Source organism: Aythya fuligula, chromosome 15 (assembly GCF_009819795.1).
Source record: "Aythya fuligula isolate bAytFul2 chromosome 15, bAytFul2.pri, whole genome shotgun sequence".
Classification (NCBI taxonomy): domain Eukaryota; kingdom Metazoa; phylum Chordata; class Aves; order Anseriformes; family Anatidae; genus Aythya; species Aythya fuligula.
In genome coordinates, this window is record NC_045573.1 from 7,720,205 (window position 1) to 7,739,456 (window position 19,252).

The 19,252-nt window shown below is 40.0% G+C and overlaps 1 protein-coding gene across 1 annotated transcript in view; it reads right to left on the bottom strand.

Moving 5' to 3' along the window:
• OTOA (otoancorin) overlaps positions 1–15,584 on the bottom strand; it is a 31,641-nt gene extending 16,057 nt beyond the window's left edge. The window contains exons 1-19 of the mRNA XM_032197755.1: positions 15,506–15,584; positions 15,132–15,160; positions 15,010–15,040; positions 14,889–14,916; positions 13,923–14,010; positions 12,314–12,445; positions 10,965–11,200; positions 10,660–10,763; positions 8,857–8,963; positions 8,271–8,410; positions 5,692–5,815; positions 5,029–5,244; positions 4,326–4,490; positions 3,877–4,017; positions 3,228–3,283; positions 2,775–2,892; positions 2,370–2,443; positions 1,120–1,255; positions 113–303 (exon numbers count right to left, since the gene is read on the bottom strand). Coding sequence (XP_032053646.1) covers positions 113–303; positions 1,120–1,255; positions 2,370–2,443; positions 2,775–2,892; positions 3,228–3,283; positions 3,877–4,017; positions 4,326–4,490; positions 5,029–5,244; positions 5,692–5,815; positions 8,271–8,410; positions 8,857–8,963; positions 10,660–10,763; positions 10,965–11,200; positions 12,314–12,445; positions 13,923–14,010; positions 14,889–14,916; positions 15,010–15,040; positions 15,132–15,160; positions 15,506–15,584 — 2,195 coding nt within the window. The remainder of the gene's footprint in view (positions 1–112; positions 304–1,119; positions 1,256–2,369; positions 2,444–2,774; positions 2,893–3,227; positions 3,284–3,876; positions 4,018–4,325; positions 4,491–5,028; positions 5,245–5,691; positions 5,816–8,270; positions 8,411–8,856; positions 8,964–10,659; positions 10,764–10,964; positions 11,201–12,313; positions 12,446–13,922; positions 14,011–14,888; positions 14,917–15,009; positions 15,041–15,131; positions 15,161–15,505) is intronic.
• Between the last annotated feature and the right edge of the window lie 3,668 nt (positions 15,585–19,252).

Consider the following 19,252-nt stretch of genomic DNA (forward strand, 5'->3'; position numbering starts at 1 on the left):
TCACATTACACACCAGAACAGAAATGTCATTCTAGTGAGCAAAGAGCACTGCCTTAATACCTTGCATGCCTTAACCTTCAGCAGAAGCAGGGTGGTATACCTAATACCTTACCCATATAACTCAAGGAGTTTGTATTTAATTTCAGTCTTCTGCTCATGGCTGAGCTGTTGGCAGAGTTTGAATTGATGAAGGGCTGCTGCCATTGCCTTGAGGGACATTCTGTCGTGTAGAAAGGTTGGAGGTAAGTGGCAGATTAGGTTTCCAAGTAGGTCAACATCATATTCATCAGCAATGGAACCATTCTGAAACAAGAAGCGTTTACCTTGTTGGCAGAGCTAATCTTGGCTCTTGCCCTGTATCACTCGGCTGCATCAAAACACATTTAAGCTTTGTGATCCTCTAAGGAACAAAGACACAACAGTTTGCACTGGCAACTTAATCTATAGTTTCTGTTGAAGCCACTTTATACTTCTTGCTCTTACCAACAAAATTGGTGATATTTAATATGCATTTGATATTTAATAAGCATTCTTTGTTTATTTCATATTGAACTACACTTAAAAAATAATTAAAACTAAATCTCCTGCCACAATCTCCAGGTGACCACCTAGCAAGTGCAGGAGCTGTGCAATTCTGCTAGATAGGAGAGTCCTCACATGGCCCTGCATGGCAAAGGGGCCACAAGTTCTTGCTATAACAAAGCTTCACTCTGTGGGATTTCTCTAGCCAAAACACAAGGGATTATACATCTGGTTTGTATGTACAAGGACATGAATAATCACAGCTACATCAAGAACTAGTTTTCCCTAAAAAATGGTAAATGCTGCAGCTCTTTGGTGGCAGAAGCCACAAAATATGCCAGGTACACAAACACAGAGCTGAAAACATCAACCAAAGGCACAGGCTCTATCTACAGAAGAACACAAGCATCTGCGTGCCGACTGGAGAGTACAAGCAGGCGGTATGACTGTGATGCACCATATGACAATAAAGGGAGACAAAGCTAATCAGCAGCTCTCACTGAGTTTGGAACCATCAGTGGCTAATCACAGACGACTTCTGTGCAGCTCCCCCTCTGCCACTGACTGCCCCCCCCCCCCTCCCCAAACCATGCCTACCAAGCACTCCTGCACTTTCTGCAGGACAGCATCTTTTTTGTGAAGGCTTGGATTCAAGAGGTCCACCTCAGTTTTCCCAAGGCTTTCAATGAAAGGGACACACAGGGGGCCTGAAACATACTCCAGGTATTCAACCCTGCCAAAAGAATTAAAATGGTATCGGAATGCAAACCTGACCCTCAGGTGCCCAAAACCACATCCATAAAATCTGTGGAGACTGAAAAAATTCAGAGGCAATCCTGAACTTGAAAAATGATAAACTAGGCAGGCCAGAAAAGTTGCAATTAATCCTTGACACATTTTAAATAAAATTAATGCCTTTTTAAATAGAACCATTTTATTTTCTCACTTCTGATCAGGTTTTTCTTAAATTAGTTAAAAATATTCTTGCAAAATAATAGTTCTCATACCATTTTATCTCTTTCAGCAGGTGTGAAAAAAGAAAGAGAAAAAGGAGAATTCACATGTGAGGAGTTACAGCTCAGCAGTTCCTATCAAGGTAAGATTGTTAGTTTTTTTCTGAGGAAGAAAAGCTTGACTACTTACATCATGCAAAATTTTTCTAACTAACAAAAAATGTTTCTAAACACACTGAAATGTTTCTAATGACACAGAACAGTACTCTCGGGCAGCAACGTGATGGCTTTATCTTGCATCTCTGCTTTCAAAAAAAAAAAACACCATAAAAAAAAGTAAGTGGAACTAAGTGGAATATTAAAAAAAAAATAATCAAGCAACCCCCCCCCCCCAAAAAAAAAAGCCTCACAGTATAGGAAAAAAAAAAAAACACAACAAAAATGCAAAGAAAAAAATCCAGTGTAAACTATATTTAAGCTCGTTTTTTGATTCTCAACAAGACACTCATGACAACCTACTCAATTATCCCCTTTATTTCAGCAGTTATCAGAAACACTGTAAACTGTTTTATAGCATAACAAACTTTTCCATTGCTGCTGTATCGCTGTGATTCACTCTGCACAGAACATGCTTCAAGGGGGTCTGATTTCAAGGATGCAAAGGAATTCACAATTGGGACAAAAATAGGGTATGCTAAAAGACACCAGGCGTTACCAGCTTTCACTTGACGTAGACTTTGGCTGCAGTCAGCAATCACTTTTTACATATTATCTTTTATCTGACTTACTGGCTTTCCCAGGACTGAAGAGGTCATTAAAAAAGTGCTCACAAGGACTACTGCGAATGTTCTACTATGGATGCGCTAACTTACGATACAGTAAAATGTAACTTACGGCAGCACAAGCAAGAGGAAGGGAGGAATGGATGTATTGGAGGCTTTCCAAAATTTCCAAGCCAAACAATTAACCTAAAAGTAACAAAAAATTAAGATCTTAAGTATTTGTTATTTTTGAGGAAGAACTGAAATATGACTTGTAAATTAGCATATAGAAGACTGCATGTTATCTTCACAGAGAACGTTTTTCTTTTTACAGAGGATTTTACTTTTTGCAGACATGAGAGATAAAACACCCTATATTTGGGTGCATAGGAGTGTTTGCATCTTTCCAAAAGTTATATATATATATATATATATATATATATTCAGACAGATTATTCATGGATTAGCAAGTTGGAATGACTGTAGAAACTTCTTGCAATTCCTAAGTGAAAAATGAAATTGCTTTTTTTGGTCTTACCTGATATGGAGAAAGCAGATGAAGGTTCTTTTCAAAGAATTTAAAATGGCTTAAAAAAAAGTCTGTGCCCATACTTTCAATCAACTGGCAAGTCACTCCTTTCACAAGCTGTCCTGTGCTGATAGGGAAAGCAAAGTTCAAATTTTTCAGTATTTTTAGCAGAATTCAGTCCTTACTCACCACAACAATGACCTAAGGTTTAGTTTCTACAACCACCTTCCTTCTCTTCCTTGTAATCTGAAGGCTGTCAAAAGAAAACAACAACAAAACAATACCTCTGCAGTGCAGTGATTTGGATTTGGAGACCCTTTTTAAGGAAGAAGATAAGTTATCTTGTGGTACCAAGGAATGAATAAACAAAACAGTACAAAATAACCACAGCGTTTACCTCAAAGTTGTTTTGATCACAGATCTAGACTTAAACCCTTTCCAAAAAGAGACTATCATCCATACCTTAGGAGATCAACAGGAGAGCTTTTCTTAGACAATAACTTGTACAGATATAAAGCCTGAAATAAAAACCACCACACGAAGTTAAACATTGGCAATGCAGTTGCAAGATACAATAACTACTGCAAGGTTTTTGTTTACTTAATGCTCTTATGTACCCTAAAGGCATTTCTGCGGTCCAGCCTGGCCAACAACAAAGTTTGGCAGACATCCAGTGGTGAACCTGTTCTTCATAAGATATCAGTGACTGGCACTGTGGGATGATGTTAAACATGTTTGTGGAACATGACCACAGAATAAAATTTAAGTTTAAAGGGACATCTGGAGGTCATCTGGTCCAACCCTCCGTCTCTGGAAAGAGCCAAAGGACTGGTCGTACATGCAAGCATCTAGTATACACAGCACCAGAAAGAGAATTTATGGCAGAAACTTTAAGATACTAAAACTCAGAACATGAATGCTTTTCTTTCCACTATATTGACTTAGAATACTGCCAGGCTGTAAGTGACCACTAGCTGCTTACACGAAAACGCATGTGCGGCTGTTCCTTCCTTTTGCTTACATTCCTTTAACACATATCTATTACAACACTTTTCCTGTTCTCCCATCATACTAAATCGCAGTGGAATGGAAAGCTCATAATGCTTTTTACCTGGCTTCTTCTTAGTTCTTTTTCTTTCATCACTGAAGAATTATATCCATTCTCTTTCCATAAATCAGGAAGAGATATTTCTCTAAAGAAAGCCCCTTGTATATCTGTGACTGGTGAAGAAAAATCTCTAGATGAAGCCATCTAAAAAGCGGAAGAGACAAACACATGACATTTCAGAACTTATGCTTAGAATTACAGGATCTGACTTTCTATTCTGTATAATATTTCTCTAAAGAGGATAAAAGAAAAACTTGCCAATATTAAGAAAAGCCATAGACTAAGCTAGAGAGAGCCTTCAAAACAGACTTCTTATCCAGAAAAAAAAAACACAACACTAGAAAGATTAACCATTGAGTTAAACCCACATCTCAGTGATAAGATTTTAAATCATGCTCTGCATATTATGCTTTATTATGCTTTTGCACAAAGAGAACCTGCTACACAGGTACCTTCCTGAGGATCCCTTGTTGTTGTGCAGGTGATAAGTCTGGTGAGTGTTGGGATATTGTGCCTCGAATGACCTGAGAAAGCTCCTTTGGGTTCATCCTGTAGAATGACTGGGTGCTAATACCAGTTACCAATGCACCCATTTGACTAACATTATAAAATAAAACCTGCAGACATAACAGAGGAAACAAAGTTATCTGGGTTGTGTACAGCAGACACATTAAAAGTGAAAGTTAATAAATCAAAACTACTTTTCTTGAATATTTAATGTCTTTCTTGCCTAGGGATGTACTTTCCTCTGATATTTTTCAATCCAGACAAGACTGTCCACAGAACAAATGCAACCATTTTCCAGAGGCTCCTTTATTTTGAAAGGGAGCAGCCTGATTCCTTCCATTATGGTACATTTGAATATATAGTCTGAGATCTTTGATCATGCAAGTTCTGCTGCATGCGGCAGCAATACAAACAAAATAATATATACAACTGCCAAATGCAAATAGGCATTCTCCATGTCACTAGGAAATTACTTTAGGCTACAGTTTTGAATGTTGTTACTTGATTTAAATAAAAACTTCTAACCACTAACAGTACTACAAAAAGTGTCATACTGATACTAAACTTCTCAAAATCTACAATTATTGTTAAGAAAAAAGACATTTCACTAATTAAAACGAGAAGATGGGAAAGCTATATCAGAGATACCTTTTCATAAGAGAGGTATTTACTGGATAAAATCATAACTTGGCTTTTTGCCCATCCAGAGACTTGGTTTAGTGTCGCAATAGCATTATGAACAGCCTCAGGTGACAAAGATTCCAGTTGACCTGAAGTCAGTCCAACCACAGCGTCTGACAGCGATCCAAGGATATCATTCAAAGTCTGGTTCTGTATAGCAATATTCAGGAGCTGAGATTTGAGCTAAAGCAAGCAAACAAACAAAAAAACAGATGGGAAACAAAAGTCTGCCAAGAACAAATTTCCAATTATCACCCAAAACTTTAACTAGAGTTTTTGGAATAGACATTGGCAAGCATTTAGTGACCATACAGTCCATAAAAATCCAAAACTAGAACCACAGTTGTCAAAGAAATATGGAAGAAACGGAACAAGAAAAGAATGAACACTGTGTGGGAAAAAAAAAAAAAAAAGAAAAGACTTTTATTCTTTGCATCATGCACTCAAGAACCACTTTTTTTTTTCTTAGATCCCAGTAATTTTTCCACTCTCTCTTTGTGTTTTTTTTTTTTGTTGTTTTTGTTTTTGTTTTGTTTTTTGTTTTGTTTTTTTGTTCTGTTTTGTTCTGAATTCAAGAAGTCCCTCCTCCTGTTTTCAGGACTAGGAGAAACGCATGAACATGTTACCCACCTTCTGAACCTCGGCCTGGAAACCTCTCAATTGATTGCATTTAATCATTTGATGAAGCAAAGCCCGGGCCACAGCGGCATCCATCTGTTCCATGTCATCATAAAAGCAAACCAACAAACCTAGCCTATATGGAAGAAATACATTAGCTAGCTTCTGAAATAAAAGCTGTCACTCTCAGGAACGTGAAATATGGTATGTCCTGCTTGTGCTCCAAAGTTAAGTCATTTGTTTGTCACTAACACTTTAAGAAATGATCTTTAAAACTCTACTTGGCCTGAAATGTGGATATGAGAGACTTGCACTATTCTCTGTAGTTAGCTAAACTCTACTCATGTTTGTGCTGTCAAACATTTAAGTTTCCCTGTTCCATTTGTCCATTCCTGGATTTTTCCAGTTACTAGACTCCACTGCCCTTGGCAGAATTGGCAGTATGATCTCCACTTTGAAAAGGATGGAGGGCTATTAATAAGTCTTGAAGTGGCTTGCTGAGTTCTTATCTGGATTGAGTGTACACTTTGAACTCTACTTCAAATCCTGCTTGGATTTCACAAGTAACACAACTCATTCATGTGGTGGCACAGCAGCTAGAGCATTGCATAGCCTCTCTGTTGTCTTAGGTTGAAAGGAAGCCTACTGTACTTCTCACCAAACATATTTCTTTATCCCTATGACAGGCCCTTGGATGGATTCAATGTGCTGTGGTTCATCGCCTCAGTTGTACCAGCACAGTAAGGCTGTGTTGTGAACCAGATGAGGAGCTCATTTGTCTCCACACTACCTCTACTATTTCTTGGCATTTTCATTAACCTCTGTAAAGTACAACCACGGCTGTAGTCAGTGGGCAGATATCTTCACACCACCAAGGGCTAGCACCTGCTGTACATGGCCTCCTGACTTGTGCCTTGGGAATATTTGTTGCTGTTTCCTACAGCCCTGCACTGAAGGGGCTCTGAATTGTGCATCACTCTCTCTGGACTTGAAACTTTAAAGCAGTGGTAATGAATTAGTTTGTAAGAAGCCTGAATCACTCCCTTGTCCCTGAAAACTCCTGGCCTTTGCTTTCATAACTTATACAAGACAAGAACTTGCAAAGATAAGGGCAAAGCACAACTCACATGCTGCAGTCTGTGTTTTTTCCAATTCAAGGATGCAGGTGTAGGCAGAGTTCAAATGCCCACAACCTAGATCAACAGTGGACAATGCTGCAGCCACAAAGTTTGTAAAAACAACAACAAAAAAAAATCTGCTGTGTACAAAGTCTCAGCTTTTAGTTCCCCATGTCCCTCAACAACAACCAGCCTAGTGATATAACAAACTACTGCTTCTGCAGCCCATCTGAATTCATGGGACATCATCAAACTAACATATAAATCAAAGAAACATTATAACTGCACTTTTATAACAAATAATTACTTTCTGATGCATTATTGCATAACCACCAAGAGTTCTTTGTCTCCTTTGGGATTGGCAGTAATGAATAATGCTACTTCTTAAAAGTAAAAGTGCATTTAAATCATCAGTATGGTTAAAATGAGTAACATAAAATAAGTGTGTTGGGAAAATGGAATATATTAAGGATTATGGAGCATGGTATTTCTCTCATTGGTGACGATCTGGCACCTCTCATGGGTGATAAAATCACTTTAAAAATTTCTGACATGAAATCTAGACAGTGGGTATAATTCTTTTGTCGCTTACATCCCTGACAACCAACAACACTTCTTGGAAGTCAATGAGTTACATTGCAATAAAGACAGGAGCTCTGAAGTCATAAAGCGTATTCTCCATTATTTTATACCTCTAAGGTATTCCCCAAGGAGACTACAAATAACTCCAGAAAGTGGTGTCTTGGGACTAAATACATCCACTTACATGACAGCGCAAATGTAAATGCAGAGCACAGCACTCTCCTGCAGGTAGCTCATGCTCACTGCGTATTTATGAATAAAAGCTGGCTTTTTTTTTATTGTTAAAGTAAATTTAAAAAAAAAGTGCTAATTTGAGAGCCCTAAAAGTGCAGTTTCCTGCTTGCACACATAAAAGTTGCAAACATCTAACCATTGCTCATCTCTGCTCAATAGGATCACTTGCAAAGTGGACAAGGATGGGCAACCCTTCTGGTGACACCACCAAGTGGACACCACCTGCAGCCGTGGCTGGTGTGAGCTAAGATTTCCTCCTCAAATCCTAACTGTAACACAATTTCCACAAAATATCTGCTGTGATATGAACACCCAAGGCAGCTTGTGTCCTGTCATCCCAATTTGTTTTATTGCTGTACCATACAACAGTTTTGACTCAGTCCCCCAGACACTGCTGTGGTCCTCTTACTGATACTACAGACAACTCCTCGCTGCAGAGCTGGAAACAGAGCATCAGCTAATTAGGCTCATATCCAAAATTCATAAAATAGCAGTTCTTCACTGTTGCTAACCAGGGTTGGATTTCAGCCTAGATTTTTCTGCTAGAAAGAAAAAGCTATGCCACATCAACAAACTCATCAGCTATTTACTTCTTTCTTTTCTTCTCACTTATTCTTTCCATACACAGCCAGAAAAAAAATAAAAAATCAGTCTTGCCTGTAGATAGTTGAAGTGTTTCTCATATCAAATCCTGATGAGTTTATTCTTTCCAGGAAAGCTTGTGCAAGCTCTGGTGTGATATCATACACTGTGTCCAACTGCTTTGTTGCATTGTCGTAGCTAATGAATAGTCTTATCTGATCAATGCAAACAAAATCATGCATGAGGATTAGGAAGTGATTGCATCTAATAAGATGTTTGACACTATAAATTAATTGATCCCATTTATGTTTTACAGAAAGGAGGATAGATTTGGATAACAGTTTTTGAAGGCAACACTGAATGAATGATTCTCCGTTGAACTGTCAAATATCACTGGTCCCACATCTTCCGGTATAAGTCACAGAAGCCCAATGCGGATAAATAATTACATATCAATGATAGTCCTTTTGAATTACAAAAGAGAGGAATATTTGGTTGACAATGAATTTGAATTCCCATTATATTTATTTTAATAATCATATTTAAGAAATTCAAGTATATAAATTTCTTGTTCATGTTTAAGTTTACATTTATTTATACTGTTTGTAGCTGACGTAACTGGACAAAGATAGATCCAACCATATCTTTTTTTTTTACTTACTTCATTGAGACTAATTTTCAGAATTTCTTCTAAAGGCAGATGAACCATGTATCGTCCCATAATCCACAAATTTTCTGCACTGACCCATGAAGCTGATTCATTGAACTCTGTTTTGTACAAATAAATACTCACTAAAATGTTTGGCAAGTCATCGTTTTTTTCAAATGTATTGTACCCAGTATTGGGTACAATTATCAGTAAACAAAGAAAAATACTTGCAAATCAGAAAAATGCTTAGCAGAGAGTCAGGTTCCCTCCATTGGCTAGTTTTTAGCACCACATTTTTATGAAATAATACTTTTTTTATGGAAACGAAATAGCATTGCAAATGTTTCTAATTTTCTCATATGAAAATGATCAATGTTTTATGTTGTTGAAACAGAAATGGATAAAGTATGGGACTAGAAAAATTACACCACTAGCATTAAGTATGGAGCAGCATTTTTTAAACTTGGTTTTCCTAATCAAATATATTATTGAAGAACACCAGGAAGGCATGATACTTTTTAACACCTGATATATGTTATTAGTGATGATACCACGTATTTAAGCAATATGCAATAGCGATAACAGAAAATTAAAAATCATTCATTCATATACTTATATGGAAAAAGTTTGGCAAAAATACAAAATACTGCCTAACAGTTAAGAAATGTGATTCATTTAGTAATGTTCTCTCAAAGTATTTAAAATGAAAACAGGATTCCTAAGAATAAAGCATTTACAGACTAGCTGGGTACTCTGAGCTTCAAAGATGGTGTTGTCTCCAAAAGTGTCTTAACTTGGATGCTCAACATTATGCTGTACCTTCACCATACCTGCTCTGCTTTGCATGTGAAAGACCAAGCAGGACTTAAGAGAGGCATGGTAATTCTCAGTCCCTTCTGAGCTGAGAGATCTTTTATTACCTTCAGGCATGAACCATGATGTCTGATGCTGTGGGATTTTCACAGGACTACTGAGTACCATCGGGCAAGTCCTGCGTCTTTGCTTAGCACACGATGGCATGCATCATCACAGTGTTGTGAACTTCTCCTCCACAACTTTATGCTTTACACTGATATTTTGAAATAGCCATGCTCTCAGAAGCCAGATTTTGCTCCACTGAAGCAAGTGGGAATTTTGAATTTGATTTCCAGAGGGACAGGAAGAATATACACTGCGATGTTTGGTGAATTTGGTGAAACCCAAGTGCTCGCTTTGACATGTCAGTGGTACTGTATTACAGCTCTCTCATGGAACACTCCCAGCACTGTCCCTGCTGTGGCAAATCTAATTAAGAGACATAAGCCAGGTGAACAAAGGTAAGAAAATGCATAAAACTGGATTGAATCCACTTTGGTTTCATCTTTGTCCCTTTTCTGTGCAAGGCAGTGTCACGTGCAGTAGAATTTTTGCATTTTGCAGCTTCCTGCACACACACACATATATATACACACACATATTAAATTGTGTGTTGGCTAATGTGCTCCCAGACAGACTCTAGTCTGAGCACAAGTTCAGAAGTGAGCAGCACACCTGTGCAAAGTGCCTGATGACTGTATCCTATTTAAGTCTTAGAAAAAGCAACTTGGAACAGGAACTTGGTACACAGCTCTGTGCAGAAGAGGTGAAGAACAAGTGTCTTTGGAGAGCTATTTGTTGCGAACAATACAGTATGTTTATTGTATTCTGCAGCAAAAGTATTCAAGACAGCTACTCTTTAACAGTCCTATGCTAAATTCGGGAACCAATACAATGGAGAGGCCTTTTGTTGACTTATTTTCTTATGATAAGCAAGAAAACACTTTGTACATAACATACCACTCGTGTTATAGGATTTTTGTAGAATCTCCCTCATCCAGCCATACAGAGCTTTCTGTGTGTTTGCTGAGGTTTTGTCATAGAGGTCCTTGAATACTGTTGATCTAAGTGACACAATGGCATATTAATTCACTAATTAGTAAACTTTTTTAAAAAAGCAACACATGACCAAATGTTTTTAGAAACAACAAGATAAAAGCAGAAAGCTATAGCTGACAAAAGCGAGACCAAATAGAAATCTCTTTTTACAGTCAGCAAATGCTACATAGTACTAATTGTGATGACTGGAAAAATAAATGGCTTACAAGTTTCTGAAAGCATCCTCCTGCAGAACTTTTGGGAGGTTCCCAATGACATCAGGTTGGAGATAGTTCACTGCTGACATGTGCAAAATCTGGCTTAGGATAGCCACACAGTCCATAGCCCTCAGGGCCAGAAAGCATTTCTCCAGCGTTATAAGAAACAAGGTCCTGTTCACTCCTGGGCTTTGGAAAATTCTCTCCCTAGTGTTTTTCCAATCAAGAACAACATTTCCCACTTCCTGCAAGCAACACAGGGTTAAAATGAACCTAGAAAAATGAAAGGATACTAGAATGGTATGGGTATTATTTCATATACAATTTAGTATGTTGGCATCTCCAGAACAGATCTTTTCCCGTGCAGTATTTCTTGCAGCTGTTACTACAAAGAGTCCCTCCAAGAGGATCAGGCACATGAAGAAACAAGCCCAGGTAATAAAGCCAAGCTGGCTGGGAATGGATCACTTTTTTTTTTTCCTCCTCACAGACTGGTGTGTCTATGACAGCATGGTCAGAGCTGATAGTCCAAGGGCTGGTGACTTGTCACTGCTATTAGTGGTCTTGGAACAACAGCGTGCACCATTTGAGAAGACAAAATTCACAGCGTACTGACAGGGCTCATGCTCTGCTGCTCTGGCTCCCATCCGTGTGCTTAGCCAGCAAGAGCTGCACCTCCACTGCTTGAGTAGTGGAGCATCCAGCTCTTGTCCTGGGCAGTCACCTCACACATCCAGAGAAATGCTCTGCCTTTGTCCCACGTTAGTCTGCAGCCCTGCAGTGACACCCATGCTGGAGGCCCACAGGGAGGATGCCAGGTGCTGTCACCTGCAAGGCCACTATCCTACCCCAGGGGTGGTGAGCCCCTCTGCAGGCCACCTCTCTGGGGGGTGCTCGCTGGTTTTGCATTTGTTGAAGATGGGTCACCCACAGAACACACCAGAGGGGCAAGCAAAACGTGTTACACTGCTTCCCCTCCAAATTGCCTCATGATTTGCTTGTATGGTGCTATAACAAGATAACTAATTTCACCTTCGTTAGTCATCTTGCCTCTCTTTCTAGCCTACGTAGAGAAGCAGACGCTCTCAGAGAACAACTTGTCCTACTCTCCCAGTAATATCTGTGCAGGAAGGTAGGTCATTCTCTGGGGATGCACCTTTCTCCACTGGGTTTAGAGCAAATGTACACTTGGATTTGGCACCAAACCTTTAGACACTGACCTAAGGAGAGGGGCTACTGCAACCTGCTCCAATCCTGCCAAGTAACAGCACAACGTACACAGTAAGACCCCTGGTCCGGTCCCTTCCCCTTTATCTAAGCCTTTGACAGCAGCTTTTGTTTCTCAGGTAGTGACTTACAAGATGGTCCTTTCTGCTGTTGAAGAGGCACTTCATTGCAGTCTGGAACTGCTGCTGATCAAGCTGCTGAAACGCAGACAGCAGCTGCCTAGGCTGGTATAAAAGGTTCTGCAAGTAACTTTGTATGGACATCTGAAGTGTAAAAAAAAATATGCACAATAAACATAAAGCTCACAGTATTCTACTAGGGGCATCTTTTAATCCCTGAAAATCTACACTTGAGGAATAAGTGTTTAGCTTTCTGTATTGTCCACGTTGTCAATGACTAGAGTAACCATCCTCAACACAAAACGTAAACTGAAAACTGCATCTAAATGCAATGCTGAAAACCATTTTTAAAGGCTATTCCCGGTGTATTAACAAGTGCTCTGCAGTGAGCTATTTAACAAAAATGTCTGTTTCTCCCTTCATAAAAACAAGGGTAATAATGCTTTTCTGCAAATGAACCTTTTAAAGATCTCAGAACATGTGGTACTGTGTGCATATTATTACTACTTAAAAAAGGAAGGAAATGTGCAATTAAATGGGAGGCAAAGCTTGTACCAGGTCATAAGGCGAGAATCTCCCCTCTCACATCAAACTGCATTACCAGCTAACAACCTTGTGCCTGTTTTAAAACTCTAAGGGGAATTATAGCATAGAAACAGAAAACACTGTAAGGCTCATTAGCACCAGACTGGAGAAAATCTCTTCTAATTCCCACCAGAGTTATTTCAGAATTGGTTAGGAATTTGAGTCAATGCTGTCCTCCTTTGCTGTCTTAGCATGGCCACCACCACGTATTAATACAGCTAGGACCTTGTTTGGCTGGAGAGTTCAGGGCTGATTACAGCCTTAAACTGATAATAAAATTCATCTGTATAAGTGAATTTTAAAGACATCAAGAGGAAATATGAAGAGGTGGTGTCAGTGTCGTGCAGGTTTGTAAGAGCAGCAGCAGTGAAACAAGACTTAGGAGTAGATTTTGGTGCTGCAGAACTGCAGAGCTGTGGGCTTTGGGTACGAAGCCCAAGGTTGCACATTTGGCATTTTCATTTTTCAGAGTGTGTGTGTGGAGGGAGGAGAAAAGCTCCATGTCTGGGATAGCAGGCTACGGGTCCACTTAACCTGGTGAAGTTGGGGGATTTGGCCCCTAACCAATCATTATGACACAGGATAAAGAAAAACAAATTTTTACCTACGTCACTGACAGCTTACAGAAAACAGAGCTCAGAAAAGCCTCACAAGATGGAAGTGTTTTGTAGGATGCTCTGGAGGTTCTCATTCCATAAGAAGCAATGCAAATTACAGCCACAGTCAAAATCTGTGAGAAACCTTCAATTTTTTGGAGGAAAAAAAAGCACGTGCATACACACAATTCAGAAACAAACATGGCCTGAAAACTCCAAATTTCTGCTTTCCATCAGAGCTGATACAAGAAGATCTTCTTGTGATTTAGTCCTGCTGCAATCTTGGGGGGGAGCTATTCCTATTTCCTGTTTCTCTGCTACGCTACAGTCATATTAATTATCTCTATTAACAAACTAGCTTTGGCTGTGGAGATAAGTTGCTTATTAATTAAAAAATCCTTTCAAAATAAGAATTTGGATGTATTTTAAATGTCACAAACCTGCAGGCTGCTAAGAGTAAATACAACATCTTGGGCATGAAAATATGCCATAACTTTTGTAAGCGTATCTGCTGTCCAGGCATTAGAACTGCAACAGAAAACAGGACCAAAAATGCCAGTAAAATAATACAACATGTAAAATGGCTGATTACAAGACAAAACAAAAACAGGAGAAGCAAACAGTGTCACTATCAACATAATGACACAAGTATTCAGCTTTTTGGCCTAACCAGATTAATAGCCAATATATTTAATGCAATAAAAATTAATAGCTGGATGAGAAATCAATTAAGTTTTTCTTTATCTAACTCCACTTGCCCCACAATAATCTCAGTTTTCTGACTTGTTGCCATTAATACCATCTCCAGTGGCTATTTGGGAGCTCTAGAAGTACTCCTGGCACCTTGTTCTGCCTGCCCTGATCTGCTTATAGAAAGAAAGTATGGGGACTCATTTTTACTGCCTTTCCCCCAGCAGCATCTTCAACGTTTTTCTTCTTTACCCAGCCATTGAGTTTCAGAAAGGTAGAATTGTCTTTGAGGCTTTTATTGCTCTTTCAAATTTAGACAAAATTAGAAAATAATTCAAAAATTGCCAGAAGCTGGAGGAAAAGGAATGGATATGGGATGGAGTGGGACTGAAAGATGGACAAAAAGCTGGAACTGCACCTAATTTCCTTAGAAAGCCATTCTGAAACATATGAACAAAATTGATTATCAAAGTTTTTGAAAAGTGTAGCGTGTATCTATATTCTCAGCCTCATTCAATGCAAGGTTTTTTGTTTTATCATGAAAAATGGCTTTTCCCTCATTAGGACAAAATACTCCTCACAGGAGATCTAAATCAAAGTAATCACAAGCCCATTTTATTCCATCCATAATGTTCCAGCGTTTGTGGAAATGAAACACATTGTGTATGAAGTGCAAGATGATACCTAAAATCAAAATGGTGAGAGTAATACATTACCTCTGAAAATGAAGTATATCGAGGAGAGCTATACATGAAAAATTGAACAGAAACAGTTATAGTGACATATTGAGTTTTAATTCCTTTTAGAAACAGAAGTGGGAACAATTTTGCATTTTACCATTCAGATATTTCCCAGTTATTACTTCCTCCTAAGGAAAAAAAGATAAATATATGTGACTGGGTATTATTTTTAGATTATGTGACAAAATGTTATTAGAAAGATCAAATAAAAATACTAACCACAGCTTTTTGTAATAACGGAGGCAAATCTGTAAAAGATTATCCCATTACTAAAAGTTGATTTAACATTTTACCATTCAATTGCCACACAAAAATGTTTGTCATGCAGATATCAAACTATATATACACACCTATAACTTACTTTCACACATGCAATGCAGCTTTGATTAAAAGTATTTCTAGAAAAACACTGAAAATAAAGGGCTACTGTTTAATAAGCAATCTTGGCTAAATTCTTTGCTGGCATAGCTCCACGAAGCCAAGAGAGCAGAGAATACGGTCCTACTTACTAAATAGCACTGCATCTATTTTACTACATACAGCTTTTTCCATCCACACAGAATTCATCCCTCAGACAGGATTTCTGGTCTTACCTTCAGAGCTCTGACTGTGCGTAGTCTCAGCAGGACTCATTAATATCAATAAGAAACATATCTTCAGAAGTCTGGGCATTTCTTCTAGTGTTTATTAGAATCAGAAGATATTTGGAGTGAAAAGGAAAATTAAAAGAACAAAGTCAAAACGCAGTATTCAACCCAAACTTCCATAGCTATCAAGTAGAGCCAGCATAACCTATGGAGTGCAGACTGAGATCAGAATGATCTAAAAGTGCTTGCTCCCAAGCTATCCATTTAGACCTTTTTCCAGGATAGAGATATGCTTTATACAAGCCTACTAGGTGTATGTGTGCAGCCAGGTTTCGTTCCCTCTTACCAAACAGCTCTTCTACTTTTCTTCTTAGCAGCACTGTTTCCTTACTAAGCCACATTCCAACTAAATATGACTTAAATGCAATTTAGTTAGAAAAAAAAAATCATATAAAAAGAAATAGAACGAAAAAAGAAATTGAACTCCAAACAATCCCAAAGCCTTCCCTAGCTTGTGGAATTGCCTGTATGACCACTGCAGAGCAGCCCTGGGACCTTCCACTGGCAGAGCTCCGATCCGTACCATGGCCTGGCCTCCCACATCAGTGCCAAGTGCTCCACGCCTCCCTCATATCATCACTCTGCAGAGAGCCCCACAAATACACCTGTGCCCTTCCGAAGCAGTAGAAAGGCAACACATGGGTTCACGACCACGCCACTTCATTTAGACTGCTCAAACCTCTGGTCTTTGTACTCACAAGAAGTACACCATCAATTTTTCCAGCATTGGCCAGGTCGTAGTTTCTAGGGAAATACGTGGTTTAGTAGCTTCTGTTATCCCTGCTGCCTTGTGCTGTGCAGCATGAAGGTCACCAAAAGCTAAATGAACTGGAAGGAAGAGCAGTAATGGGACTCCCAGAGCTTTGCACCAGGCCGTCACTGATTCTTGTCAGAAATGGCTGACAGTCTCAGCTGTCCTATACAACGTGATTTCTTTTTTTTTTTCCATTTGGTCTACATCCTGAAGGACAAGGATACATAGCACAAAGCTGCTTGGCCTGACACACAGCCAGGATTGAAAAGAAGTGGGGACCAAGCAGGTCTCCCTCCCAGAGGCATTTCTGCAGCCACGCTCCCTCCCCTGCACCAGGGCCATCACCTGCTGCAGCAGATCCCTGCAGGGAGGGTTTCCTGCCTCTGCCCAACCACTGTTCCCACAAGGGAAGCAACAAATTAATTCAGATATTAGGCGATGCTCTGCAGATTGCAGCTTCTTGCACTGGAATTACTCCATGATTTTTAACAAATGATACAGAGGGCCCCATGAGCCAGCTTCGCTCCAACCACAAGATCACTTTGTTAGGCTTCCTCTCCCTTTCCTTCCTTTCAAAGGCTTATCTGCTGCTACGCTTAATTTCCCCGTTTCTTTTTGATGCTGAATTTGGATGTGGTTTTTTTGGTTTTTTTTTTTTTTGGTTGTTGTTGTTCTCTGTCATAGATTGAATTACAGATTTGAACATCTGATAATTAGAAACACCTTTTTCAGACTATTTAAACTCACGTATTGACAGCGTACTCTTATAAGAACGTCTGTCAACAGCCTCTAGCAATGCTTCAGTCTAACACAAATACGTAACTCTGGTAACAGGAGCGACTCAAACTGATGGATGATGAAAAAATTAATCATTAAGCTTCAAGAAGCTAGCACCTCTGTACTTTTCTTACACACACTGAAACCCTTTTCAACAATTCTTTTGGGAGTGCCACACTGCAGTCTCTCATTCAGATGTATCTGGTTTCCTGGACAATGAACTTTCTTGTGTTTGTTTCTGCCATTGCCCTATTAGTTTTGCAGTAAGTTTTTACTAATCTGTAGGGTTTAAATCATGCTACTAATGTCAACCTTGATTTGTTTATTCCAACACACTCACTTTGATCAGGGAGCGTATTTTAATTAAAGCATACCAAATTAATATAAAAGGAGTTGTAATATAAGGAAATATATAAGGAGGGTAGTGCTGTTTTATCCCAACTAATTTCAATGGACAATTAGCAGGTGCAGAAGAGATCTGCTGTGAAATAGCCCTGCTTGATAAAACAATCTGTGGGATGAAGTATTTTCCTTTGTCAGTTAAACTAGTCCATTTACAGAAGTTGCCTAGAGTGCTCACAATCCCAAATCAGCCTGTGGCTCTGCAGATCCCATCTGGCACCTCCCTGCAAAGCTTTCTCTGCACCACCGCAGGGTATGCTGTGACCAGATCTCTAAGACTTCCCTTGCAGGACTCTCAGGTTATGGGGAACTCACAGCCTGCCCGTCCCCTTGCTCCCCAAACACACGCTCCTCCATGTAAAGAAATCCTAGACATTTTATCACCCACCTCCTCAATGCAGCCAGAGTCTTATCTGAAGCCTGATAACCAGAAAGCTAACCTCATAATCAGAAGTCTTGCCGATAACCTCATGCGCCACTGGTGCCCGTCCTCCCCCTCACAGCCAGGCTCTCAGCACCTCCGCGAAAAAGCCCTACACGCAGCAGCGTATAAACCCTATAGAAGAATGCTCAGGAGGTTCAGGCTGCAGAGGGAGGGAAGGAAGGGGAGGGCTGTGAAAAGAGATGCTGGGTTCCTGTGGCATGTATAGAGACCCAGGGCCCCGCAGCACTTTACCTGCCTCTGCTGTGTGCGCCTCCTTCCCCGCGCTCTGCAGTGCAAGAAGCAGGCGGCTGCAGCCAGGACCCCTGCAGCAGGGCAGGGCAGGGCCCGGGGCCAGCACCGCCTCACAGCTCCAGGTGCCTGCCCAGCAGCACCCAGCGGGGAGGGAAAGGTCTCTGCTGGGGGGAATCAGCTGAGGGACTCCCACAGTGCCTCTTCTCATACCTGAGATGAAGAGAGCTCAACGAACTGTATGGGGGCAACAAACGGGGCCAGGCTGGTATTGCCCAGGGTCCCCCAGCCTCTGCACCCCGAGCAGAGGCAGGTGGCTCTGGGCTTCTGGGAGCAGGAGGGGAGCTGACTGTACCTGAGGCCACCCTGCCAAAGGGGGATGTGCCTTCTGGGAGATGAAACTCATCCAAATTTCTGCTGAAAGTTCCCAACTAAACCATGCCCTTGCACGGCATCTTTTTTCCTGCGATGCTACATATCCAGTACCACCTCAACAAAACAGATAATTTAGTTACTTTCCAGGGCAAAATACAGCACATTACACCACACACTGTGACTTACAAGTCGCAAGTTCCATAGGCCTAAGCAGGCTTTTGAGGATAATCATGAGATACACTAAACACTTATGCTTTCCCCTAAAACACAGTTGCGTAGATTTTCTGCCCAGACTATTATCTTTACAGGACAAAGCTAAGTAATTTTTTTCTTCTGTATGACTGTATATATCTGTACATAGCAGATATATTATAGAAAGGGAAACTAGGCAAAACTAGCAGAATATTAAGAACAGGACTGCAGTGTTTTGATTAGTACCTACACTCATATTCGTGGCCCTTTTAACTTGCTTGCACTTAATTATGCATCACCTTAATAACAAAGATAATGTGATTAGACAAGCATGTGACAAGTGCCTTGTGTCACCCATGATAGTTATGAAGCGAGGAAGCTGTCACACAGCAGTTTCCTGTGCTGTGAGTGGTCCCCCCAGCACCCCACTCCCCAAGAAAACCCCAGAGGACTAATTACAGACTTCTGAAGACCAACACTCTTGCAAGACTCGGTCCCTTAGAACTCGAGCTTACTCTGG